Source organism: Amblyraja radiata, chromosome 28, assembly GCF_010909765.2.
Source record: "Amblyraja radiata isolate CabotCenter1 chromosome 28, sAmbRad1.1.pri, whole genome shotgun sequence".
NCBI classification, from domain to species: Eukaryota; Metazoa; Chordata; class Chondrichthyes; order Rajiformes; family Rajidae; genus Amblyraja; species Amblyraja radiata.
In genome coordinates, this window is record NC_045983.1 from 23090011 (window position 1) to 23117884 (window position 27874).

Sequence of the window (27874 nt, forward strand, 5' to 3'; positions counted from 1 at the left end):
ACACACTAACTCAGTGTCTTTAATCAAATGGCATCTTCAAGAGCAACTAAACTTCTTGTCGGCTTGTTGCATTGTACGGCTTTACAAATGACAGAAAAGTAAACTGGACATATACTGAGCAGCATTATTTGTGATCATAAATTACACAGAAAGGCCTGTAAAATGGTTCTTGACCAACTAAGTACTAACATGAAGTAATACAACCAATAAACCGATTGCTATTTACTGATAGATTCACCTAGTTTAGTCATTTTACATTTTTATTTTGCAAGGAACTTGCAGATATGCAAAATGGTGGATGCTGGTCTGGCGTGTGCCAGTTCCTTGTATAGTAAAGTGTCCCTTCCTTCCAACTGGATTGTGTGCTGGATGGTTTAAAAAAAATGGATACAAATCAAACCAATCTATCTTGGCTGCTCTTGCTTGATCTGCTTGGCAGATTGAAATGATCTTTCGGTCTAACACCAACTGAGACAGAGGAACATACACAAATATAGTGACTATGATCATGTGACAATATTTTCCAAAGATCAAAATAAATTGGAGGCAACATCAAAAATTAATTCATTCCTCAGTGTAAATCTTAAGGACAAAACAGATTTACAGCAAAAAGCTCATGAAATTAATAGTCTCCATTTACATAACAGAGGATTCTATTTAGGCGCCAACTAAAGGTTCAACTATGTATTTTTGCAAATATGAATATCATAAGTCATAGCTAGAATTTCTCACTTAATATAGACAAGCTAGAAAAGCCAAACACCATCTGTGAATTTAACCACACACACACACACACACACACACACACACAGTCTCTAGCCAGGGCAGTCAGATGACCTTGACGCACTCATCAACTAATTAAGCGAATTAAACTTACACAATGCCATCAACAGATGGTGGAAGAAAGCAGCTCACAGACCTCCCTCAGCTAGAACACCATTACCACAGAGCCGAATCCATTCCACACAAACAAGGAAGTGACATATCCAGCACCAGCCAGTAACAACCGAAGCTCCATCTACATGGCTACCATCAGAATCTAGCCTGAGCTCCGTAATCTCATTGGGGTGGATAGCGTGCAGGGTACGAGTAGGTGCTCCTTATTGCCAGCATTAATAACAGATTGAGACTTCCCAGGAAGGGATAAGAGACAGTATTATTGCAGATAGTGAAGCGGAATGGTAAGTGCAGCTCAATTCATTGCATAGAATGACAGTGGATGGGTAAACAGAAAGCCACACTCTTTAAAATTAAAAACTCCAAATGCAAACTGTTTGAGCTGAACATTTTTACTGAGAAAACATTCTACAAATAGAAAGCCAAACATTTCAAATTAGAATTTGCACAATTATGAGAAAGAAACAAACACCTGTTGGAAATAAATGTCAGTTTCTTCCCGTTACTTTTTTACCTCACCTCCAGGTGGCAATGGCTATATATTCCAATTCAAGAGTCAACCTTCTTGTCAACCTTCTTCTGCGATGTAAAGCGCCTTGAGTATTAGAAAGGCGCTATATAAATCCCATCCATTATTATTATTATTATTATTATAACCTATTATCATGCATAACAGGGCAAAATACATGCCTGTTTGCAACAGAAGCCAAATAATATACAGATTTTAGCTGAAAAGTGGCAAGTCGCAGGCACACCATGCAGGTTTGGTTGCAATGGCCATCTTTTAGTTTAGTTTAAAGATGCAGCATGGAACTAGGCCCATAGGCCCACGCAATCAATCACCCATTCGCACTAGTTGGAAGTTTGGTTTAGAGATACAGCATGGAAACAGGCCCTTTGGCACACTGCCGATCACCTGTTCACAGTCTGAAGACTGTGCAGATCCCTGCGCCCAAACCCAACAAAAATGCAAAGCGCAGCTTTCCACCTCCGGAGCCGGGATGCGAAACATCAACTGCAGGTGCGATGGAATGATGTCATGTTGGAACACTGCAAAGCCCCAAGTGCCTAGGTGTGGTCCTCAATCGCACGTTATCATATAGCCAACATGTTGAGAAAACCAAGGCAAAGGTCAACACCCGGAACAATGTCATTGATAAATTGGCAAACAGCTCATTTGGAAGTGACCCAACAACAATCCGCACTGCAGCCCTGGCGCTCTGTTTCTCAGTAGCAGAATATGCAAGACCCGTCAGGAGCCGCTCTAAACATACACGCAAGGTGGACTCTGCATTGAACACTGCCTGCAGGAAAAAACACAGGATGTCTGAAGCTGACAAAGGTTGAACACCTGTACGAGCTGGCAGGCATCGACGAACTATCTCGAAGACGTGATCGGGCAGCTACAGTAGAACGCTTCAACGCAGACACAGACCCCCGCCACTCCTTGCACAATCACCAACGTGCCAAGAAACGCCTGAAGAGTCGGAACAGCTTCATGGAACTAGAGCCAACCGTACCAGGCACCAAAACCAAACAACAGATGGCAGCAGGACACCACCTGCCTTATACTACCTGAAAGCTCTAAACCGCCTCCGCACTGGAGTGGGACGTTGCGGACTCAACCTCAAGAAGTGAGGCCTCTCGGACTCTGACAAGTGCAACTGTGGGGAGGTACAGACAATGGCCCACCTGTTGACTTGTGACGGAGAGGCATGCACTGCGGACGATCTCCGCAAAGGCACAGATGTGACACTGGCAGAATGTCGTCTGACACACGAGCAAAAAAAAAGTCTGAAGAAGGGTCTAGACCCAAAACATCATCTTCCCACATTCTCCAGAGATGCTGCCTGACCCACTGAGTTACTCCAGCACTTTGTGTCCCTTTGTATATTAACTAGCATCTGCAGTTCCTTGTTTGTACGTGTCAATAAAGCTTTTCAGTGCTTCTCTGGAGAACATGAAGAGAAAGGCAGAGTGGCGCAACAGTATCTCTAGTAAAATCACATCCCCATGAAAGTCAATGTCATTTCCTTTGCTGAATTCATCCTGTCAATGTCCTGGGATCATCCCTGATCATCTTCTACAGAGAACAAACAAACATCGGAACTAAAATAGCATGTACCGATGTAAAGCGCCTTGAGTATTCTAGAAAGGCGCTATATAAATCCCATCCATTATTATTATTATTATAAAAATATTCTCCACTTGTGTGGATCAGTACTGCTTCAACAATGATAAAATATCGACATCATGCAAGACACTTAACTGACATCCCTAACCTCCACACTGAACATGCACTGTGCACCATAGACAAAGGGACAACCCAGCTCATTGAGAATTCAACTAAATCTGCAAAGCCCATTATCAGCACCACCTAGTAAAGGGGCAGCAACTGTATGAGTGCACTAGCAGCTGCAGGCTCGAGCCAAAAGTCACACATCATTAAATGGAAATGTTCTTAGACTTTTGCCTGTTTCTGGGGTGCACCGACTCGGCACCTACCCAACACTCCTGGAGAACATTCCAATTCATAATGACTGCATCCAACCCATGCCCCACCCTGTATCAATGGTGCTTAAATGGAGATGATCGAGAGCTTCAAGTTCCCTGCTGCAAATATCACCAACAATTTGTCCTGGTCCAACCGCAATGATGTTATGGCTAAGAAAGTGCACCAATGAGTCATCAGAAGGTGAAGGAAATGTGGCAAGTCTCCAGTTATACATTATTTATCGTTTATCATTCCTGATATTTTAATTTCAGTGATCTCAATATATTCAGTTTATTTAGCCACTAGAAATTAGAGGATTAATTCTCAAAGATTTGTTGCGACAGAGTAGGCAAAGAAAAACACTGGGAGAAAAAAAAAAAAAGGAAAATAGACAGGAAAACTCACTTGGCCGAGATTTATGAGTTGTTATTAAATATGGGTGATGTACTGGAGGATCACAGATGCTGTGCCTCTATTCAAGAAGGGCTGCAGGGAAAAGCCTCAAAACTGCAGGCCAGTGAGCCTAACATCTGTGGTTGGAATGTTACAACAGGAATGTTACAACTGAGGGATAAGATGTACATGCATCTCAATGGACAAGGGCTGATTAGGGATAGTTAGCATGGTTTTGTACGTGGAAGGTAATGTCTCACGAATCTGATTGAGTTTTTTGAAGATGTAATCAAAAAAGGTTGATGAGGGCAGAGCCGTGGACATTGTATACATGGATTTTAACAAAGCATTTGACAAGGTTCCGCATGATAGGCTGCGCGAGGAGGTTAGATCGCATGGGATCCAGGAGACACAGCTGAATGGACAGAAACTTGGCTTTGTGGGAGGAAGCAGAAGTTGATGGTGGGAGGGTGTTTTCCAAACTGGAGGCCTGTAACTAGTGGTGTGCCTCAGGGTTCAGTGCTGGGCCCATTGCTGTTTGTCATCTATATCAATGATTTGGATGAGAAATGTGTAAGGCATGATTATCAAGTTTGCCGATGACACAAAAAAGTGGGTGGTATTGTGGATAATGAAGGTGGTTGCCTAAAATTGTAGCAGGATCTTGATCGGTTGGGTGAGTGGGCTAAAGAAAGGGTGGATGGAACATTCACTAAGCCAGAAAATTGTCCATTCCGGCACCAAAGTTCTCAAAGTGGGTCTATGATTATCGTTTACCGCAAAAGACCCAGTGCTGGAGGAATTTGCGGGCCAGGCAGCACCTATGGAGGGAATAGACAGGCGACTTTTCGGGTTGGGATCCTTCTTCAGACTAATTGTTGGTGCAGACTTTGTGGGTCAAAGAGCGCACCGTATACCTCATCAACAACGTCTATAAATAAGTCAGATGAGGGGTCCCGACTGGTAATGTCACCTGCCCATTACATCCACAAACACTGCCTGACCCACTGAGTTTCTCCAGCACTTGGTGTTTTGCTCAGGATTCCTCTGTACCCGTAATCTCTAGTGATATCTGTAGTTTACCGTTAATCCTGCAATGATCTCATTGCTGTTTAGTGGGCCGTTGCTGTGTACAATCCCCTATCGTCCTGTCTGATTGTCAGTACTGTGCTTTGCAATATTTCCCATGAGTGGTGCTGTGGGAATGCCAGCGCCGTGTTGTGGACGCGCTGGGAGAGGTGTGCGTGCCGTTACACCCAGTCATCCGCACAGGCGTAAAGCAAGTTTCCCCATTGGGAAAAGATTAAAGCTGCCGCATTCGATTCACTGTTCTCTGCCAAAATACAAACCGGTATTTAATAGCTAAAGTATATAATATTGCAATAATGCTCAGGGCTAGGATTTATGAATTATCCCGGCGTTAATACATTAACATTCTCCGTCAGTGAGCCTGGGTGTAGACATCTATTACAGAGCCTGACTTACCTCCCAGTCTGAGCCAAGCGAGAGCAGCGATCAGGCGGCGGCGGTGGTGGTGGTTCCCCAGATCACGGCGAGCGAAGGTGGAAGCAGTGGGGAGGGAGGGAGGGGGAGAGAGAGAAATAAGGTGTCACTTGTAAGCATCAGCTACGGGCTGGTTGGACATGGCTGAATGTGCAACTGTCCGGGGACTTACCCATGCTCATCAACGCATTCTGCAGCACCTCGTCGGTCATCCTCGCTGCTCCCCCGCCCCGCTGCTCTTGTCCCGGGCTCGGTGGCAGGCGGCTGGCTCTGCGGACGATCGGCCAGCCTTTTTCCCTTGCTCTCTCCCTTTCCCCACAGCTGCGAGTGAAGTCCCCACCTGACGCCGGCGGCCCTCTCTCACTGACCGCCGGCCCCGCTCACAAAGGGCGCGGTGCCTCCCGCACACGGCACAATGTGGGGCAGGGAGAGGCGGGGAGCTGGGCTCGCTCACCCGGCCCACACTGCAAGGACCACTGACCGGCCACTTACCCGCGCCGCCCATTCAACAACAATCATTGGCATTTAATGAGCGGGAGCCTCGCTGCAACCCGCAAACATGCAGGGCAGGCAATTACTGTCCACGACACAACTGGACAGGCTGCGAGTCCGGCCTGGTGTTTGGATTACACTAGCTTTTACAGGGCACATTGTTGCATGGAGAGCTGGAGCCTTATCGACCTAACATATCCCCTTGCCCCGATAAAACCCCCCGCAAAATAGTTCAAGATTAGTTTGAAATGGGCGTTTGGTTACATTTATATTCTCAAAACTCTACTTAAACGCGTAGAAACAAAGAACTGCAGATGTTGGTTAAAACGCAAAAGGTCACAAAGTGCTGGACAGCATATCTGGAGAACATGAAATGGTGACGTTTCTGATCGAGACCCTTGTTCGAGAACGGTTCTGTAGACTCCTACTGACGGACCCGTTCTCTCTGGCATGCTCACCAATTCCATCCTTGCTCAACTGACACCCATGTACTCTAGAATTAGCCAATTAGCCTCCCAAACAGCATAGCTGGAGACACGGGAGGAAACTGGACCACCCAGGAAAAACCAACGTGGTCAAAGTGAGAATGTGCAAACTCCACCCAGACACCTCCGGTGGTCAGGATCAAACCCAGGCGAACTGCAGCTCAATGGCATGTGGTGCTGTTGCCCGAGGCATTATCAGATATTCATAATGCAGAATTTGTGGCATGATTCAGATGGCAGAGTGCGCAACAGAACAGCACAGGGCCGAGGTCTCCGACGATTCTTGTTACTCCATAGGCTACTGTTCCACATTATGTACAAACCAGACAATGGTCATTTAATGGCTCAGCACTTCAACTCAAGCACGTTCCCCGTCCGACCTCTCTGTCCTGGGTCTCCTCCATGGCCAGAGTGAGCAACACCGGAAATTGGAGGAACAGCACCTCATATTCCTCTTGGGGAGTCTGCATCCTGCGGGCATGAACATTGAATTCTCCCAATTTTGTTAGCCCTTGCTGTCTCCTCCCCTTCCTCAGCCCTCGGGCTCCTCCTTTTTCCTTCCTTCTCCCCGCCACCCCCTATCAGTCTGCAGAAGGGTTTCGGCCCGAAACGTTGCCTATTTCCTTCACTCCATAGATGCTGCTGCACCCGCTGAGTTTCTCCAGCATTTTTGTGTACCAATGTAATATTTCAGTTTCTAACAGGAGTCACTGCACAGTGCAGGGATGGTTGGGTTTTTTCAAGCACCCTGCTCTTTTCGGTAGACATGTTATTTACACTGTGCAAAAAAGCAACAGAAATTTTGGTTGAGATGAAGCTGGCTTTATTCCATTTCCCCATTATAATACTTTACAGACTTACTGTCAGAGTCAGCCTCCTGTGTTTAAAGTGCACCATGTTCACAGTTTGAGTTTCACAACATAAACATGAGAATTAAACAACTGAACAATAAGTGAATTCACAGAAACAATAAATTAATACATTTTAGGAAATGTTTTGAGTCACTCACTGGTCCTTGGCAGCTCTGGCTAAACAAGGCACAGAACAACTTAGTGTGATGAGACAGAGTTTGCATTGCATGTTTTAGTGGTGTTTACCTCATCCCATGCACACTGATGGCAAAGATTAAGGGCTTCACTTGGTTAAGACTTAAATGAATTACACTTAATGATTATTTATCTTCTAATACCCTACAAATAACATTCCTTTTGTCTGGGCATGGCCCTTTACAATGGAATTGTGTAAAGTTCCAGTACAAAACTGACAGCATCATATGGCAAAAATAATGCTTCATTTTTGCAGGTTTCTCCCTTGACCACTGAAGGCACCAACATGCTGGGCAGTGGATCCAAATCTAGTTCAGCTGCCGTTCTTCATGGAGGGATTGAGACAATGTCGACTGCGGGCGGCAATGAATCAAGAATTTAACTTTGTTCCAACCATTCCAAAAGGAGGAACGCAGAAACCAAGTATAATATCCTCGTGACAATTCGTTGCAGGACCAGGAATTAAATCTTGACTCTGAAACGTGGGTGATCCACTATACTGTAACCTTCACTAAGTCAGAGAGCTGCCCTATTCTCTGCACCATTTTTGGATAATTTGAAAGTGGAATGTTTAAAGGTGTTAAAGCTATAAAAAAAAGTGGATAGCATTCAAGCAAAATCCTTAATGTACATCATATGTACCTGCAGGATTAACACAGTATCACATCATAAATCCTTGGAAACATATTTTGAAATGAATAATTTCTTAGAATTCTCAGTTTTAGTTTTCCAGTTCTTGGCCGACAGACTATTATATAACTTATATAAACCAGTTGGTCAGACTGATCTATTAACAAGGTAGTTGGCATAGATGCAGATCTTCTCTCCCTGGAATGGAGACTATTGCATCAGTCAACTCTACATAGACTTCAAGCTCACAATCTTATCATTAATTGTACAAAGGTCATACATCCCTTCATGCTGTTTTACTCAAAGTCTCAATCATGTTCACTGCTGTGTTTGGTTGTGAAGACAGGATATGAAAAGTTCAAATTTATATTCTCAATCAATAAGATTTGGTTCAATATTTAACAAGAAATGTGAAGTGAAAATAATGTTTTTTTAATTTTCTTGAGGCTGGGTGGAAGTCATCTGACTTTGTTATTGATAAACAAAATGTCAATGAATCAGTCCCTGTTAACTATTTCATCACCTGAAGAATCAAAGAGTCAAAGCTTCATTTGAACTGCATCTCCGGTAAATGGGAATGTAATCACAGGTTAAAGTCTGCGAATCATTCCTTTACAGCTACCAATTATCCAGTCTAATACAACATGGGTTTCCACTTTGTGACTTGGCCCAACCTCAAGAGAACCCTGCTCTAGCCAGAGGGTGAGAATTTCAACTGTAGCTGTTGTGTACTGCAGGATTGCCTTGGCAAACACATACTTGGTCAGAGAGATTTTCAACTCTCTCTCGGGTGAGTAATAGCCAAGGATTTAGATGTGAGATGCAACACCTAATTTTTAAAATGCAGATTCCTATTCAGGACAAGTGTAAGTGCCTGATCACAACTTTTGTCTACCAATACAAAACAAGTACTGTGAAAAGAAAATAAGTGATATGAACACAGGGGAGGGAGCAGAAAACTTGGGATGCTCAAGAAACAAGATCAGGCCAAGTGCAATGTTGATGTTAATCTGAGGTAGAGAAGGAGAATTAACGCACAATCCAAAATAGCCAGCCAAAAGATTTATGCAAATTACAGAACCAAAAACTTCAGTCAGAAGAACAGATTATTGCCTTTGGGACATTTATCAGAATGCACAAGTGCATGTGTGGTAGATATCGCTAGGTAGCCACTGTTTCTGGAATCAGGATCATTAACAATGAAAGGTATTTGGGGATTCTTGTATTGTTCTGCCAAGGGCTTTATGCCAGACCAAGGTTTGAATCTTGACAGACTCCATTTCCCCCCAGAAATGTTGGATATCCTGTAATTCATGGTTAAATAAAACAGTTGGGTTACTAAGCATAAAAGGGTCAACGATCCTTGAAGTGGAAAAGATTATGCATAGATTAAGATTAACAACAATACCAATAAAGTGGTCGAATACACCCGTGAGAGGCAGAAAAGGAACAAGGAAATCCAAAAACAAATAAAGCAAAAGAAAAGCTAAATAAATCTTGTTACAAATAGGAATGTTTAAAATGGAGTTAAAAAAAAAAATTAAGGTGCTGCAAGCTTTAAGACAGTGGGTTATGTCAGTGAGAACAGCAGGTCAAAGCCAGAGGTCGACCAAGAGAAACAGAAAAGGTTGAAGAAAGTATATGGGTCAGGTCCAAAGGGACTTAATTTCAGTCAAGTGTACAGGCAAATGCGAGCAACTCACCAAGATCCATTCTCAGAGCTCCCACATTTGTAGTGGTTACTGTTTTATAACTTCCATTCTGATAGTTCCTTGAAGCAATAGCTAATCATTTGCTTCATTAAAGATCCTTAATCTTAACTGACAGCTCTTTACCAGATGTTGTGCGGCAAGTTACAATTTTTCACGATATCCTTCAACCCTTTAATTAAACATTTCTTTTTTTTAAAACCATGGTACATAATCACTACAGTTCGCTAATAATTGCATCCAAATTGTCACCCTGTGGACTGCTCAATGCTGGTTTCTACATTTATCCCCATCAGATTGAGGGATGGAATGCATTCACTTTAGATGCAGCTTAGGCACACTATATCTTACTCTGCCCAATCCAAACAGCACTTTCTACAGTATAGCATGGCAACTTTGCAGTTTTCACACCAAACATCCCATGGCCCCTCATAAGACTTAGTCACATTTTTCTACTGCAAATCTATGTTTGCTCAGAGTGGAGTTGCCAAAATACCTTATACTCATTACCCCAAAGCATATTTTTCTAAATTTATAATTTGAACTACAATGTGGTCCCAACACCAACTCCAGAATGCATTCATGATGTCTGATTTGGACACCATTGCTCCAGGAATGCCCATGTGGAAACAGTCACTTACACCGTTGTCTTATTTACTGTGCACCTTCTTTCTATGTCCAGCTGATTGTGGATGGTCGAGTCTTGCTATCCTGTGAAATGTTAAAGCTGAAAAGTCACCCTGCAGGATTATAAACATCTGCAGAGTACTTGCCGGGTGGATTGTACCCGGCACGCAGGTGAAATGTGTGGTTACGTGAAGTTGGTCAGCTGAACATCAGCATGCTCGGAGATTACACTGTGATGGTTCAGCTTCCTGCTCAGTATGGACGTCTCACATGGGCTCCAGAAACTTCTCCTTGCTCCTCGAATGATTCTGGAAGAAGGACTGATCAATCTGTTCCAGGTCAGATGCGAGAGGGAGGTGCATCTCCACATGCAGTTTCAGGGCCAAAAGCCACTGCCCCAACTTCGTGAAGGACCGTCTATGAAATAGAAACACGGGCTTCAGAACCAACATGGAAGGCCTCCAGAAAACAGTTCAAATGTTACAGCACAAATATATGGCTTGATATTGACATCACTCTTAAACCTCTCATTGAACCCAATTCACAGGCCATTGCAAATAAATGCAGAGGAGTTTTGCAAAGTTACTAGTTTGTTTTTGGGAGATGGAGACTTCCCCATTTCAGCATGTGAAAGCAATCACTTCAAACACTGTTGGTTTGGTGGTTCAATCCTCTGCCCAAAGGATAAGGCACGACCCAAATTGGTGCAATGGAAAATCTACATTTTATTATACCTCAACATCATTGGGTTAAATTACAAGAGAGCCTGACAAAAGGCTGAGAACAAGGCAAAATTGGCAAGGTAATTCAAATGCTCAGTCTATTAGCATTTACATGTCCATGTTATAGATAATTGAACGATAGGAAATTTCCTTAAAACTTAAGTGATTAACATTCAAATCTGAATGAACAGAATCACAGAGTTAAATAGACAACCAGAAATAACAAGCCATATTTTCATAATACTCTGTCATACCACAGTACCTCAAACATAATGCAAGGGGCTTCTAGGCCAATCTTCATGCATTAAATTACTGATTAATAATTCCATTATCCTTTTTTCAACAATTATTAGGAATGGTAGTAGACACAGCGAATGATCAGCAATCTCCTTACCAAATACTACACCCCCATAGCATCAATCAAATTATTTTGCTTTTTCTATACCGATGCATCAAATGAGCCAAACCTGTACTCATTCCTTTTAGCCAACTTCAAAAATCGAACCACAAAACACAAACAGGAACAGTAGGTCCATCATTCCCTCGAGCCTGGTTCATTCTATGATAAGATTGCTTCCGTTTACAAAGTCAACTTCAACAGCACTCCCTATACTACTCTACTCCTCTGTCATTTGAATGTTTGGCAATCCCCATCTTGAACACGCTCAACATCCCCATCATGAACAGAGACGTCTAACAATGCACAACCTCAGAAATTCTTCCTAATCTGCGTCTGAATAAGTGATTCATTATTCTGAAACTATGCCCCTTGTTCCAATTATGCTTGTTAGGGGAAAATATCCTCTCAGCAACCATTCTATCAATTAATACTATTTTCCTCCTCTCCATTCCCCCCTCCCCCCACTACAATGTCTGAAGTAGGTTCCCCACCCAAAATGCTGCCTATCCATTCCCTCCACAGATACTGTCTGATCTGCTGAGCTCGTCCAGCACTTTGTTTTTTGATATAGAATATAGGGGCTCAGGCAGAGAGGAACTTAGAAAGTTAAAGGGACAGGAAGAGACAACAGTGCAGAACAATGACAGGGATACCAATAAATCTGAGTATCAAGGGTTAGACTACAAATAGTGTGTGCCAACAAATAAAGTCAGTAAGAAAAATGATAAAGGCGATTTGCACAAATGCTTGCTGCAATTGTACAAATAATGGAACAAGCAGAAACAAACAGATATGATCGACTGCCACAATGAAGATGTGATTGCAAAGTGATCAAATCTTCAGAGGTGCTTGACATTTCAGAAGGACAAGCGGAAAGGAAAGGATGAGGTCGAGGAGTTAATGCATGAGAACACTGCAGTGGTGAAGAATGCTTCTCCTGGAAAGCTTAGAATAATTCTGAAGATCAGCAAGGAAATAACAAGATGTCAGTCAGTGGTGGGGGCAGTGTATCAGGCTCATAACAGCAGCTGAACCGTAGGACAGAATATAAATCAATAACTAATGGGGGGCTTAATGATAGATGGTGTGCCAAGCATGGGCAATTTTAAATATGTAGATTGGACAAATCAAATTGTCAGGAGCAGCAATATGTTGAACAACCAATTATGGAGCAGACTATTTAAAACTGGGTATGGTGTAATGAGACTGGATTAATTAATGATCTCATAGTAAAGGATCCCCAAGGAAATAGCGATCATAGCACAGTGGAATCTCAAATTCAATCCTCGGGGAACAGAGTATTTTATATTTATATTAAAACAAATACAATGGCGAAGGCAGAGCCAGCTAAAGTGGAGGGGGGGGGGGGGGGAATAGATTGAAAGGTAGGGCAGTTATCAGCAGCGGCAGATGTTCAAGGGTATACATTATCTGCAGTCAAACATATCTAGTCATGAATGATGGGCGACAATGATCTAAAAGGAGAATATCCTCACCCTCAATGTTAGCAGGGCCCAGCATGTAACTACTCAAGGTTGAAGCATCCACAACCAGATGTGAAAAACAGATGATCCACCTCATTGTCCTCCCGAGATCCTCGTTGTCACCAACTAATCTTCAGCCAATTCACTCAGTGTGATATCATAACACGTTGAGAGCACTGGATACAGCAAAGTTTACGGGACCACACATCACCTTAGCTTAAGACCAGCACTCCACAACTAGCTGCACCTTTACCCAAGCCGTTCCAGTATAGTTACAACACTTTATTTTCTGTATTATGTAGAACATTTCTAGGTATGAATGTTCACAAAAGAGGATAGATACAACCTGGCTAATTTCTGTTTAGTCCACCAAAACCTCGGGAAATCCTGTCTCAACCAGTTCATCCCAATTTATCCAATTAACTGAACCATCGCCAAGATTAGCCCAAATCTTCCTACTCCATTCCTCAATCACTGCACAATCCAAACCTTGACAAAAGGTGTACCAAAAGTCATTCTATGAACTACTCACCGCTTTTCAGGATCCAGGTCACAGCACATGACTGCAAGTGGGAAGAAGGCAGCTGGACATTCCTCAGGACAGTATCGATCCAAGAATACCGGGACATTCAGACCAAAGTCTGATGTTCTGGGCAAGTAATCTGGGTCCGCATTCACTCTGCCAATCAGCTTCAGCAAAACAAGAGAGGAAAAATAAAGCTGAGGCAATGTACTGAGACTTTGGCCACACAAGAACAAACCTGTTCAGTCTATGTTCAAAATACTTCATACACGAGGCTTTCAATTTATTGGCTACTTCATGAAGACAAGAGATTGCAGATGCTGAAATCTTGAGCAAAACACAAAGTGCTGATGGATCAGGCAGACTTCAGTGGAGAGAATGATCAGACTGCATTTTGGGCTGGACCCTTCTTCAGACTGACTGAAGAAGGGTTCTGACCCAAAAGGTTGCCTGTCTGTCCCTTCGCCAGATGCTGGCTGACAGACTGAATCCCTACAGAATGTGTTCTGCATGGACTCCATTAGTACACTGAATGAGACACTTCTAAAGCTGAGACAAGGTATCAAATAATTTCGGGCATAAGCCCCAAGATATGCAGTAAGACTCAGGTCTGAAAATGGATCATGCGAGGGTAGAAACTTACTTCCTGGCAACCAGCACAATCACAAAGTTTGCCCAGTTTTGATAGAGGGCAAACCCAATCCCTCTACTTTATGTTCATTTCAATAATCAGCAATCTCTGGTGATCCTTTGGTGTGTTGTATAAACTGCTGCATTCCTAACTCAATGATCAAGGTGCTTCTATTTTGAATGCAGAAACTGCAAACAGGCCATTACAATCTAAATACTACTATATTCTTCCAAGAGCTGAAACCTTTACGATTGAGATTTTAGGTTGTACCCCACTATTGTAAGGTATGGGTTGTATCTATGAACGTGGACTAATGGATGAAGCGACAATGGATTTTAACCAGCTATTTGCAGCACAGGCTTTTTGCAAAACATATCGCTGGTATATGTTGGTTGGGCCAAATGGTCTTCTTGTGTTGTAACAACGCTCTGAATCAGTTCTCAAGTCCTATCACTTGGTGCCACCTTTCCTCTCAACAGAAGAACAATCAAAATTGCAGTACATTTCCCTAACAGATACAATGTTACATCCACATAAGATTAGTCCACATCCACCCTTTAACTCTACTTATTCTCATGAACAAGTTTTTTTAAAAAAACACATCCCCTTCCACTTGAGATTCAAGAGGACCCTCTGTGATCCGAGCCACTTCAGTTGTGTTTGGCATCTCAGTCCCAATCACACTGGGACAATGGAGGAGAGTCTGGAATAACACAAGTCAAGGCTTTTGGCTTCCTTTTTTATTTAAATGGTATGCTCCCCCCTTATTAAGAACCCGATGCAACATTCTGTTCACAATTCCAACATATTTACAAAACTGTTCAAAGGAAGTGTCTTAGTCTTTATTTTTATTATTTTGTCTTATTACAACATTGCACGACTCCACTGTGGTCTCTTCAGGGCACACCTACTTTGAAGAAGTTCTCTATGAAGGTTTCTTTTTTTTAAACCCATATTGACCTTCCTGTCCTAGATCTCCCCCATTCATGTTCTCCAGGGATGCTGCCTGACCTGTTGAGTTACTCCGGCATTTTGTCTATCTTTGGTATGAACCAGCATCTGCAGTTCCTTGTTATTACATTATTTCTTAGTCTTTAGTCAGGAACACTACAGCACTTCAGTTCATTTTCTTACCTCACACAGCATAATCCCAAATGAGAAGATGTCAACTTTCTCATCATAGCTTTTTCCTGAGAAAATAAAAATCAGCAGAGATCAGTAATAGTAAATACAGATTACATTTTTTTTAAATTATTATTTTTAAAAAAGCACCACATAAAAAGCACCAAAAAATGGAGGGATATAATTCACGTGCAGGTAGAGGTGGTAATTTGCCATCTTGTTCAATGTGGACATAGTGGGTCTATGTTATATGTTCTAAAAGAGTGCAGATGGAAAGCAACTGGATTCCAGCTCCACCAAGCAATACCGAAGCCCAGGAGCTCCACTGAGCCACAAACATTACCAAATGATGACCACCACCAGAGGGAGCACTGAGGGATGCACAGCTGAAGCAAGCATCCAGTGCTGGACAGCACTGAAGAGAGTGCGAGCAATCCCTGCATCAAGACTGCACAGGCTGGTGCTCTTGCCATGATGCACTGTTGGTTTGAACCCAGTAATGTAGATTGGGTTAGAATGGCATGCAGTTAGTGCTCAGGAAAGTGCTCAGCACCCCTGGATTGGACAAGCAACATTACAAGTTTGAAGTATGTAACTTGTCAGGCTGAAGGAATAAGACTCTCCTGTTTATAATCATTAAAATTATTTTATTTGACATAACATTAAGCTTTCCTGCTGTCATTCCAAGACCCATTGGATTGATGCATGGTCAAATTGTTACTGAATCACCGGTCCAGAAAGCCACAGGTTTAATCTCCTGCCAACCCGATTGGCAGCCAAACTGATGAAGTGAATGAACCCGATCGACTCGTCCAATCCCAATAATAACTCAGACACCTGATGGAAAGTGATCAGTTGGGGAAGCTATGCTAAGACAACGTAATGTCCTGTGCGGTCAAATGTTTGGATGATGTTCACTGCACTGCTCACATATAAAGTGTGGATCGTTGGATGGGATTTAGTTTACAGATACAGTTTGGATAAAGACCCTTCAGCCCACTGAGTCCGCACCAATCAACAATGACCCGTACACTAGTTCTATGTTATCAAAGGTTCACATCCTACACACTAGGGGCAATTTATAGAAACCAATTAACCTACAAACCTGCATGTCTTTGCAATGTGGGGGGAAACCCGAGCACCAGTAGAAAACCCACGTTGTCCCAGGGAGAACATGCAAACTCCGTATAGGCAGCACCCGTAGTCAGGATTAAACCCGGGTCTCTGGTGCTGTAAGGCAGCAACACTACCGCTGCGCCACTGTAATGGTGAAATAGCGAGACTCAGAAGTATGGATGTAGGTAATGGATAACTTGTGGAAGACATGTTGCACACAGTGGACACTAACCATTGATCATCTCCGGAGCCATCCAGTAAGGGTTTCCCACCACAGTGTAGCGTTTCCTTCTGTCCGGTTTCCTCACGGACTGACTATCCTGCTTCTTATCTTCAATCATCAGACGAGATAATCCAAAATCTGCCACCACTAAGGTTTTATTCTGAAATGAAAGACAGAAATTGAAGGAAAAGTTCAGAAGGGACCTCAACCACTGGATAAAGGCCAAACAGCACAGAAACATTCATTTGGATAACTCGCACAACCCAGCAGTCACCACCCCATCAAACAAGGACCACTACTGGTCCAGCCACGTTATCCGTTGGCCAGTGTGAACAATGCCCAAGAACTCTCCTGCAGACAGGGATCAATGTGACTGGAAGTGTCCAGTGTCCTAAATTGAGAACTCCATCATCCTAGACCTTCTCACCCTGTTGGGGATGAAGCAGCTATACTCAGCTGCTGAAGGGTGGTAGCAATTAATACAAACAAGAACCAGTGAAACTGTTCGCAAATAACCCCTATAAACCAAATTGGCTTTGAAATTACAAGGATAGTTGCAGGAATAAACACTCCCATCTGAAGGAGTAGGCTACTGGCTCGCAGCAGGCAGCCATTAAGGCAATGGGATTTGGAAACTGACATCACCACGAGGCACTATGGTATGCACTGGCCAAATACATAGACCATGTGGCTATTTTAAATGGCCGACATCATACCTTTTCAACCAAGGTATGTGCACCATTGAGACAAATCAAGGAATGTCCTGGATGTGATATTTTACCATTTAGCACATCAAACATGGTCGCAGGCATATTTGTTCACTAAATCAATACTTGGTGTTGGGGTATCCAGAGTTAGTCCACAAAATACTGCGATCTGGGTTTTGTCCTCCAAATCTTTGGCAATATTGATGCGAGCCACCTGGTCCCAAAGGTGATGAATATTCAGAGTGTTCGTCAAAAACATTGACATAAATTTAACTATAACAACTAAAATTTCCACAATTTTTATTCTTAAGAATATTAAAATTCAATGTATTTTGGGGCTTGGGGGTTAATCCCAAAAGATTCACCCTTCAGGCTCCCCTGTGCATGGAATAAAAACCTGGTGCATCTACACCTCGCCTCTATATGCTTCATTCAGTCACACTCTCCATCGGAATGGACCACCATTGTTCAAGATCCGCTCACCACTCAGATGCTGGCCCCCAGTACTTGGGACCCCCAATAGGACCCCCAATAGATGACCACTGTCATCTGGAGTCTCCAACTTCAGCCTCAACCTTTCTCCAAGCGACGCGCCAATAGAGATTACCAATCGCCTGGGATGTGTGTGAGAAAATTTTGCACAGGAGTAGCCACAACAATATTCAGGATAATCTACCTGAAAAAGTACACCCAACGTTCCCACACTTGCCACATATTCTTTTACACGTCACTTTGTCGATGCTTACCTCACGCACTAGACAGTTATGAGAGTTCAAATCTCGGTGGATGATGTTCATGGAATGCAGATAGGACTGAAATCAGAAAGACATGAAGATAAGTGGAGCTTACAAAATATAACAGCATCTCCTTCAATTTACTTAACAAGGGTCTCCTGTACACCTTGGTGAGGGGAGGGGAGATATACTGTTCTTCCAAGCACAATGGGTGGAGGTCAACTTGGCTACAATACTCAGCTCTCCTGAAAACCTGTCCACATTACTACACTTCATCTGCAGTTGCAAAGCCCTCTAGAGCTGCAGCCACCATCAAAAGTCAGGTCGTTCTGCTGAACTTTATGAAACCAAGGTTTGAGATACACACGTACTAACTACTGTCATGTGATAAATAGTGGGTCCTTTTGTGCTAACATCCTCTGGGTCAGTCTAAATTTCAAATACAATCTGCAGGATTTTTGTCTGATCCTCTGCAAGTCCCAACAACTTACCATTCCTTCAGCGATGTCTCTGGCAAAGCTCACTCGGTGATCCCATGACAATGGCGTATCCTATTGGAGGCAGGAAAATGAAAACCTTGTCCATGTTATCATATTTAAGCTTTTATTGGAAGAAAGCAGGACAAAATGCACACCCAATCATTTACTGTTCTCTCCGATCACAGTTACTCCCATCATATTGCAGCAGGAGCCTATGTTAACAAGGGCAGGTGAAAAATGCTACTAGAGAATTGTATGAAGGGAGGTCAGGTGAATGTGATACCAAAGACCAGTAAAGGTGTGAAGCACGGAACTGAGGGGACAGGGGAGTCCAAGTGTTGAGGCATTTCTAGAATAAGAATGAATGATTTGGGGACATGGTAGACTGGGTACTATAGAGTTGCTGCCTTACAAACTCCATAAAGCCGGTGCTGTATGTTCTCCCTGTGACTGTGTGGGTTTTCTCCGAGATCTTCGGTTTCCTCCCACACTCCAAAGACATACAGGTATGTAGGTTAATTGGCTTGGTGTATGTATAAATTGTGCCTAGTGTGCGTAGGATAGCGTTGATGTGTGGGGATCGATGGTTGTTGTGGACTCGGTGGGCCGAAGGGCCTGTTTCCACACTATCTCTAAAAATAGTTGTCAAGTGTTGAATCCATATTAATCATAATTTGGACAACAGTGCAACCGCTTAATAGTGGGACAGAATGCAAGGACATCGATCTGGTATGTGTGGTGCCCAAATATTCACCTGGCAGCGTAAATACAAAAGTGAGGTGAGCTCCCTTATCAATCTTCCTCTTGCCCGTAACTCTCCCCTGACCCCCACCTCCCTCACTTACTCACCAAGGTCATGGAATGGACAGTGTTTTTCATGAAACATATCCTGTAGTGTTAGTTTTAGAGATACAGGTCCTTTGGCCCGAGTCTGCGCTGACCAGTGATCCCCACACTCTTACATTATCCTAGACAATCTATAATCAATTTACAATTATACCAAGCCAATTAACCTGCAAACCTGTGCGCCTTTGGAGTCCGGGAGGAAACCGGAGAAAACCCAACAGGTCATGGGGAGAACGTACAAACTCTGTACAGACAAGCATTTGTAGTCTGGATCAAACCCGGATCTCTGGCGCTGCAAGGCAGCAACTCTACTGCTATGCCATTCAGAGGGTGGATTGTCTAGCCCTCCCCTGAAACACTGCAGGGATTATTTGAGGGTCACTGCCTGATTGAGCATGAAATCTTTGCTCAGGCATGCTGCCTGTGGGGGAGGGGGGGGGAGGGAGGGTATGAACTGCTGACAAGGAAAGCAGCTTTGTTCAAATCAAATGCAAGGAGGTTTCATACCAACATCTATCATGATGCAAATTTACATCATCTTTAGATTACCCAATATTGTCCGTTTAATCGCATGTCTGAGACAAAAAAATGAAAATTTTTCACATTGGCCTCTCTCCTAGAAGGGGAATCATCTTATAATAGAATTTATAAGCTGAAGGTCAAACACTGATTCATAGTGTTCTTGTACATCAGTGCACTCTGATGCCACATTTATTAACTGCACCATTTACTATGTGCCACACAATTTATGTCACACAGTTATTTTTCCTTTTACACCAGAGACACTTTGTTTTGGAACATAACCACTTTTGTTAATATAGCAACACATTCAGCCAAAGATTTAGCACAGCGCATGATATTATAGCTATTACAGAAACATAGTTGAGGAAAGGCAGCCCAATGTTTTAGGGTATAAATGTGCCAGACATGAAAGAAGGAGGCAAGACCCGAAGAGGAGTTGTATTTTTTTTTAAATCAGGCCCAGTATTACTGCACTACTTAAACAGGATAATCCTATGGGATCATCCAGTGAGGCTGTGAGATTGTATTCCAAGTCCCCTGTAGACAGCAGGAAATGGAGCAGCGTATGTATGGGGATCGCAGATAGCTGAAGGAATAAGTTAGTGATTTTAATTTCCCTGATACTGATCTGACGTCTATGCCAAGGGATTAGATGGCGCCAAACTTAAGTTCGTTCAGGAAAAGATGGCTCAATCAATACGCTGATGACTCAACTAGAGGGACAATACTTAATCACCTCTTGGGAAATGAGGCTGGGCATGTGACTGAGGTGTCAGTGCGAGAGTACATTGGGACCAGCAACCATTAATTCTAGCAGTTTTTAAATACTTATGGAAAAATATGGACCTGGTCCACAAGTTAAATTTCGACACTGGGCAAGGCTAATTTTGATGGCATTAGAAAGGTTAGCTGGGAGAGGCTGTTAGCAGATATATTGACATCTGGCAATGGGGAGGATTTCAAAAGAAAGATTTCAGGACCAATATGCTCCTGATAGAGAAAGGCAAGGCTGGGATACTGAAGCACAGGTTAGAAAAACAGAGGCATATGTCAGGCATAGGAAGCTGGGATTAAACAATCCTTTAGTATAAGGAATGTTGTAATACACGCAAGGAGGATATCAAGGGCACAAAGAATTGGAGATATTCTTGGCAGATAAGGTCGAGGAGAATCCTTAGAGATTCTATAAGTATATTAAGAGAGAAAATGTAACTAGGGAGAAAATAGGATCAGTGTGGGCGTCTTTGAGCAGAACCATGGGAGATGGACAAAGACTTAAATGAATACTTTTTAGGAAGTTACAACAAGGCAGGACATACACAATGAATGACTTGGTAGTGATCAGTCTGGGTAGTGATCAGTCGAAAAAGTTCTGACCCAAAACGTCATTTGTCCATGTACTTAGTTAAATGCCTTTTAAATGTTTTAAATGCACTTGCGTCCATTACTTCCTCTGCCAGTTCAATTTGTATACCCTCCACCCTCAGTAGGGAAAAACCATACCCCTCAATCTCCATACCAGCTGTCTGTTTTTTGCTGGTGAAAAAGTTTTATGGCATGTTTGCCTCCATCAGACTGGGCATCGAGTATAAGAGTTGGGATTTACATGTTACAGCTGTACAAGTTGTTAGATACTGCACCAGGGATATAGTGCAAAGTTCTGGCTGTCATGCACGAATGATGTGATTAAACAATTTTTGGCGTGAAGGGTAAGATTTAAAGGGAGCCAGAGGGGCAGGTGTTTCCACACAGAAATGAAATGAGCTGCCAGAGGAAGTGGTTGAGATGGGTATAATTTAAAAAAATTAAAAGACATTTAGCCAGGCCACATGGAATGCAAAGATATAGATATAGATATAGATCAAACACAAGCAAATGGCACTAGGTCAGGAAAGCAACATGGGTTAGTTTGGCCAAAGGGCCTGCTTCCATGCCACACATCTAACTCATTCGCAGCTCACAGCATTATTGTAGCTGTAAACGAGAGCAAACATACACACTATCAAAAGCAACCCGTGCTCCATCACCACTTACTAAATCTTTGATGATGCTTCGCAGTGTTCCACCTTTGATGTACTCTGTAATAAAGTTCAGCCTCTTGTCTCTGTAAAGGACACCGATGAACCTGAGAACATTTGGGTGGTCGAGGCAGCGCATCACCTTAACCTAATTATTGGAGGGGAAGAACAGGTTTAAAAAAAACATGCTGTCGAGAGACAAACAGAACTATCACTTCCCCTACACTCTGATGTGGTTTCACACACCTGATCCACTTTCCTCTTGCACATGACATGGAACTTTCCACATCGGATCTTGTGGAGTGAATTAACCAGGGAGATAGAATGGTCTCAACCCGTGACCCACCAAAAACTCTGCGGAAGTTCAGTCAGGCCCCACCAAAAACAAGTCAATGGCTCCTCTCAGGAAATGAGTGTCAGGATCCAGCCACTTTAGTGGTCCCACATCTGCTGACCATACATCAGGTATACCCAGTCATATGGACTCATTGCTGCTTACACTTACTTCTATCCTACCCTCCCACCCTCCCCCTCCCCAATCACTTTAACTCACATCTTAGTTCATGGCCAGGATTACAGAGTTAGGCAATGGTAGAATCGTCAACAAGTTCTGGTGAATTTAGTGGGTTTACAGCTGTTCCAATGAAACCAACAACATTAGAGACATTTGCACGGCAAGTTCACAGGTGCAGAAAAGGGGAAATATTCAGTATTTCCATCTTATTTTTGCTATTTAATGTAATTTATCACCATCACTATGATTTTATTTCATTTTGCTTAGCAGAAATGTCTCATTCACAGTTTAAAGTCAGGCAGTGAGAGCATCAAACGGAAATAGTGGACTTGGGAGCATTAGAAATGAAATGGGGTGTTCTTGTATACACACGGAATAGAAGGTTGACTACCCCAACCTTCTATTCCGTGTGTATACAAGAACACCCCATTTCATTTCTAATGCTCCCAAGTCCTCAATTCGTCAACTACACAAATTCTTTATCTACCGCAACTGCTCTCAATCCGCTTAATTTCTTGAAATTTGAATCAAATCATTTTTGGTCTTAATTTAATCCTTAGACAGATACCATTCTGGTAAAGTTAACAATTGTCTCAATTGATAACACTCTTGCTTCCAGTAGACTGTGAGTTCAAGTCCCACCCCAGAGCCTGAAGCAAGACAATATCAGGGTTACACATGGGGTACAGCGGAGTGCCTTAATGTTAAATAAGTACATCTTCTGCCTTGGACGAAGAGGCAAGGAGGGCTGTTATACGATCCTAATGTGTGCACTCAACATTCTCAGTACCAGTTGCAATGTTCCTTTGCCACAGACTTCCAGGAGTCAGTGGATGTTGGGAATAGTGCCCGTTTCAGAAGAGGCAGCTTCTGAGTGACCTGAACTGTCAAAAATAGCCAACCCAGTGTAACTTGGACCTCAGTGCTGGGGGTGATGGCCTGGGAGAGGCCCATGGCCTTGGTTCTTGGATCCTTCTCATAAATTTAAATAATTTTGACGCAATAGCTTTGATATTTTTCCCCTAGTACCCCAAGGTAGTTATGTCTCAGAAGCGCACAGGATTGTAGAGAATCACTGCCTCAAATCTAACAATTCTACCATTACCAATGTGTCTCAACACTGATTCTCAGTATGAGAGAATATTGGGTTTATACTCTCTAGTGTACCAGAAGGAGCGGCAATTTTATTTAAAAATGCAAGAGTCTGGGTAGTCTGTCAGTGCAGGTGCTGTGAGGATATTTGCATCTGTGGAGAACTTTGATCTAGAGGGCATGATCTTGGGATAAGGGTTTGATCACTTAAGGGAAAGACATTTCAATCAAAAGGGATCTGAATCTAGAATATTTCATCTCAGAGAGCATCTCAGAACCCACAATATTTTACTTTAAGGGTGATAAATATTTGCATTTTTGTGCATATTGTAGGTTGTAGAAACCTTTAGTTCAGGCCACAGATCAGTTATGATCACCTGAATGATGGGAGGCTCAAGGAACCTCCTGGTCCCATTTAAGTACATCAGCAGGCCCAATGGTGCTGCAGTTGCAAAGTGATACATCAGTAATACTTCAAGTAGCAATGCTACTTCGTAGCACTAACAGATCTATTGTTATCTCTAATCATTCCAATGGAAGCACAAGAGCCTCTTAACACATCCAGTTTACATCAATTATACAGCTAATAGAATCCACAGTACATCTATAACTTTAATCCAATTACTCATTACCAATTAATTACAGTATTTAATCTTATTGTCTAACAGGGCTGTGATTTTTCACATGGACATATTTTAGTGCCCACAGCAAGAGCGAAACTCATAATTACCAACCTCTTTCAGAAAGGTCCTCTGAGTTTCCTCATCAAATCGGATCAGTTCCTTCATTGCCATGACCTCTCCAGTCTCTTTATGAGTCACCTGACCAAAAATAAGGAAGTGCGATGAAGAATTGGATATTGTTGCACTGAACACACCATCACCACAAATCACACAATTAAGGAACAAACGGCAAATGTACACTAAAAAACTGTACCAACATTGAATTGTGATGCTTGAGTAAGGCCTATGCTTGGATCGCAAGTACAATAAGATGTTTGGAGCATCAGGCCGAGGGTTTGAATTCAGACATTTGTTGACAAGGACAAGAAGTTTTACTTACAATGTTACTGACCATTTTTTAAATGGTTAACTAAGTACTTTTGAAGACACAACTACAATACGGAAAGAATGGTAGCTAATTTGGCCTGGAACAGTTAGAGTGCCACTTTGAGACAAAGTACACTGAAGAAAATTATTTTTATTGGGTTCACACAGTGTCAAAGAGGGCAGGGACAGAGAATTAGGTTTTACTAATATTTTATATTTATTCTGATATTTCATTCTCAAATCCTTTTCCAAACATATCTTTGCCATTTTATCCTCAAGCAGGATAACTACACCTCGCACCACTCAATGCCACTACTTGTAATAATATTGGGCTGGATTACTTGCAGTATTGCTGTAGTAAACTAGAATACCACTAAACATAACCTCTGTCACAAGTAACCAAGATTAGATTAGATTAGATTCCTTTATTGTCATTCAGACCTTTCGGTCTGAACAAAATTTCGTTTCCCTGCAGTCATACATATAATTAAAAAATGACAAAAACACACAATCAACACAAATTTAACATCCACCTAGAGTTTTAAATGACACACGTTATTCTATTAGATTCACTTTAAGCAAAATAAGGCAATCAACATGGAAAAGGCACATAATATTTTGGGTTGGCACAAATTTTAATCCGAGTATCAAACTAATATTTGGGAACATTAGAGTGATAGGTTTATACCATCGTTACAAAGAACATCTTGTCATTGGGCCATCCTTTACATCTGGCAATCAATGGCTACTGACTTTGGCATCAATCATCTATTGATTAAAGGGGTAGAATTCTGCATGCAGTGAATCATCGAGAGATTCCCAATCAATTCTACATCTCTCCTTGGAACTCTGAACTTTTCAAACAGAACTAATAGAGAGAATGGTGGAAAGGAAAACACACCCGGGCTGAGATATTGTATATATAGAGAAAAACTGCTTTTAAAACGATTCCAACTAATTTGCAGTGTTAATATTGATATAATTTCCACCAAACAACACTGCATCTTCTAACCTTCTTTGGACCAGAAGTTGCATCTTGTACATTTGGAAAAAATACAAATAATTACTACAGAGACTGGATGCAAATCCCCCACAAGTTTCAGTCTCTTAGCAAATGAAAATGGGTCAGTGACAGCTTATGAAAGAGAGCTTGCAAGTTAGCCTGATCATTACATAAAGCACCCATTCTCAATGTAACAGTGTCCCAGCCACTGCTTCCTAATGAGATTGAGTATAGCAGTGAATAAAATCATCTTTAGGAAAGCTAATCCCAAGTATGGGTTTATGAAACAAATACCTTAATGGCCCGGCCAAAATAGCCCTTTCCCAGCACTTCGCCGTGGATCAGGTCAGATGGGCGGAAGATACGATGCATTGCGGCGCCAATTCGCAGGGACTCGGAGCGGCCCAAGTCTTTCGTTTGGGAGACAGGCGATCCAACACTGGGAGATTTATCAATACTACAGCTTCTCCTGGACATAAGCAGAGTAAGAAACATCACCGACGAGTTTTAGTGGTTAAAAAAAATAATCAAACTCAACAAGGTCCAATATTAGTCAAAGCTAGTCTTACACAAACCAGGCTACTGAAGCGATGCAAAATAACTACATCATTATCTCAGAACTCAATAAAAACCTTTCAGGCTTAATGCAAGATTTTAAGTTGTCAAATCAGATTAGCATAGTCACCAGCATCCAATCATGCCTCAATGAAGACCTGAAAATCATGGGACTATCATACCTAAATTTGGTCATGGGTGTCAGATGCTGATACAACTCACCAGAATAAGACCTCGTGCCTTAATCAGTGTCAGTGGACAGTCACGAGTCAGATTATATATTGCAGAGCTTGGAGTGACACATGCTGCAATATACCAGACTAGGTTCTTTATTTGTAGCTCCCAGTCAAAACTTAGCGAGCTCTCAAAAGTGCACCATTTGCCAATACATTAAGAGTGTTGAAAATTGACTGTGACCATACACTGAGCATGTGATCAGAGCTAGACACAAAATGCTGGAGTAACTCAGCGGGACAGACAGCATCTCTGGAGAGAAGGAATAGGATCAGAGCATTGGATGTGCCTGAGCGGGCAGCATGTGGAGCACACATGGCGCACCAACCCATGTCCAATATTTAATTGCTGGTTTCTCTTTGATATCGACTTCAGAGTTGCAGTTAGCATGCAGTACAGATCAAGCTGTGGAAAGCAGGCCTTAACAGCAAGAACGTGCCACGCTGCTGTGATAAATAATTCAACAGGCGGCTGACTGGACGAATGTAACAATATTGCAAAGAGGAAGATTATGAGGGTCTGTATAACAAGACACCCCATTTTGAAAACAGAGTCTGGGAAGGATGGCAGCTTGTATCTAATTATAGAGCAGATGTAGAATGGTAACAAAATCTGAAGACAAATAAATCTGAGAAATTTCTCGCTAATCTTTCCAAGTTGGGGTGAAAAAGCTTTTGTGAAGTTGAAATGTGCAATATTCATGGCCAGGGCAGCTTGCTAAATTTATCCTGCGTTTGCTGCATGATGAAGATCACCTCCATTCCACCTCTTGATGGACATAACCTGGAGCTCAGGCAGGAGAACCAGGATGCTCCACGATAGGACAGATCCAATCACTGACAGGAGACCTTTCAGACTTGGTCACGATGACAGATCCACCAGGTATATTTTCATGTCAAGTTCTTTTTCATTTTTTCCCATCAGGTCACAAGTTCTATTACAAGCAGAATTAGACCATTCTGCCCATCAAGTCTACTCAGTCATTCAATCATGGCTGATCCATCTTTCCCTCTCAACCCCATTCTCCTGCCTTCTCCCCATAACCCCCAAAACCCTTACCAATCAAGAATCTGTCAATCTGTGGCTTAAAAAATTGCCACATTTTAGACCTTGAGCAGGAAGTTCACCTCTCCAGAGGCATTGCTATTGTTCCAGCAGCTTTTCAAGTAGGAAATAGTTTAATGAATCCATAGGTCTGTTTGATGCAGTGGACAAAGATGCAAGAGCATCTTTAGCACAAGACCATATTTCTTGCACATTGACAACAACTCCAGGAAACACACATCTTGTGCTTTACACCCACTGATAACCGAAGGGATGACTCTGTTACACTGGAGGGAGACTCCATTGTGTCCACAGATTAAGTTAGGTAAAGGGAAGAGTGCTGGTAGTCATCGGCTCAGCTGACAGAGCTGGGGATGGACTGGGAGATAATACTTTGTGCATATCCTACTACCATACCTTATAGTATCTCATTTTATGCCCATCCAATGATACCTCTAGCTTTGGAACATCCAGTCTTCACTTGGACTAAATTGTGTCAGCGATGGACAAGGCAGGAGAGCAGAGAGGTTGAGCAGAGGGGCAGAGACAGTAATCGCCTCCATCACCCAGTAGCTTGGAT

The 27874-nt window shown here is 42.5% G+C and overlaps 2 protein-coding genes and 1 long non-coding RNA gene across 5 annotated transcripts in view; 1 reads left to right on the forward strand and 2 right to left on the reverse strand.

Moving 5' to 3' along the window:
* Positions 1-5847, reverse strand: part of LOC116988982 (septin-5-like) — a 79765-nt gene extending 73918 nt beyond the window's left edge. The window contains exons 1-2 of one of the 2 annotated variants that reach the window (XM_033046066.1): positions 5460-5847; positions 5270-5277 (exon numbers count right to left, since the gene is read on the reverse strand). In XM_033046066.1, coding sequence (XP_032901957.1) covers positions 5270-5277; positions 5460-5499 — 48 coding nt within the window. In that variant the 5' untranslated portion in view covers positions 5500-5847. The remainder of the gene's footprint in view (positions 1-5269; positions 5278-5459) is intronic. The other variant, XM_033046073.1, reaches the window with a different exon arrangement.
* Positions 5848-7070: 1223 nt separating this feature from the next.
* limk1 (LIM domain kinase 1) overlaps positions 7071-27874 on the reverse strand; it is a 50504-nt gene continuing 29700 nt past the window's right edge. For both annotated transcript variants that reach the window (XM_033046076.1, XM_033046077.1), the window contains 9 exons: positions 25756-25930; positions 24144-24230; positions 21820-21951; positions 18430-18489; positions 17951-18016; positions 16507-16657; positions 15171-15226; positions 13415-13572; positions 7071-10693 (listed from right to left, as the gene is read on the reverse strand). In XM_033046076.1, coding sequence (XP_032901967.1) covers positions 10543-10693; positions 13415-13572; positions 15171-15226; positions 16507-16657; positions 17951-18016; positions 18430-18489; positions 21820-21951; positions 24144-24230; positions 25756-25930 — 1036 coding nt within the window. In that variant the 3' untranslated portion in view covers positions 7071-10542. The remainder of the gene's footprint in view (positions 10694-13414; positions 13573-15170; positions 15227-16506; positions 16658-17950; positions 18017-18429; positions 18490-21819; positions 21952-24143; positions 24231-25755; positions 25931-27874) is intronic.
* LOC116988984 lies at positions 7869-21656 on the forward strand. Its single transcript, XR_004416098.1, has 3 exons — positions 7869-7908; positions 14955-14956; positions 21646-21656. It is a non-coding gene; the product is annotated as an uncharacterized LOC116988984 (long non-coding RNA).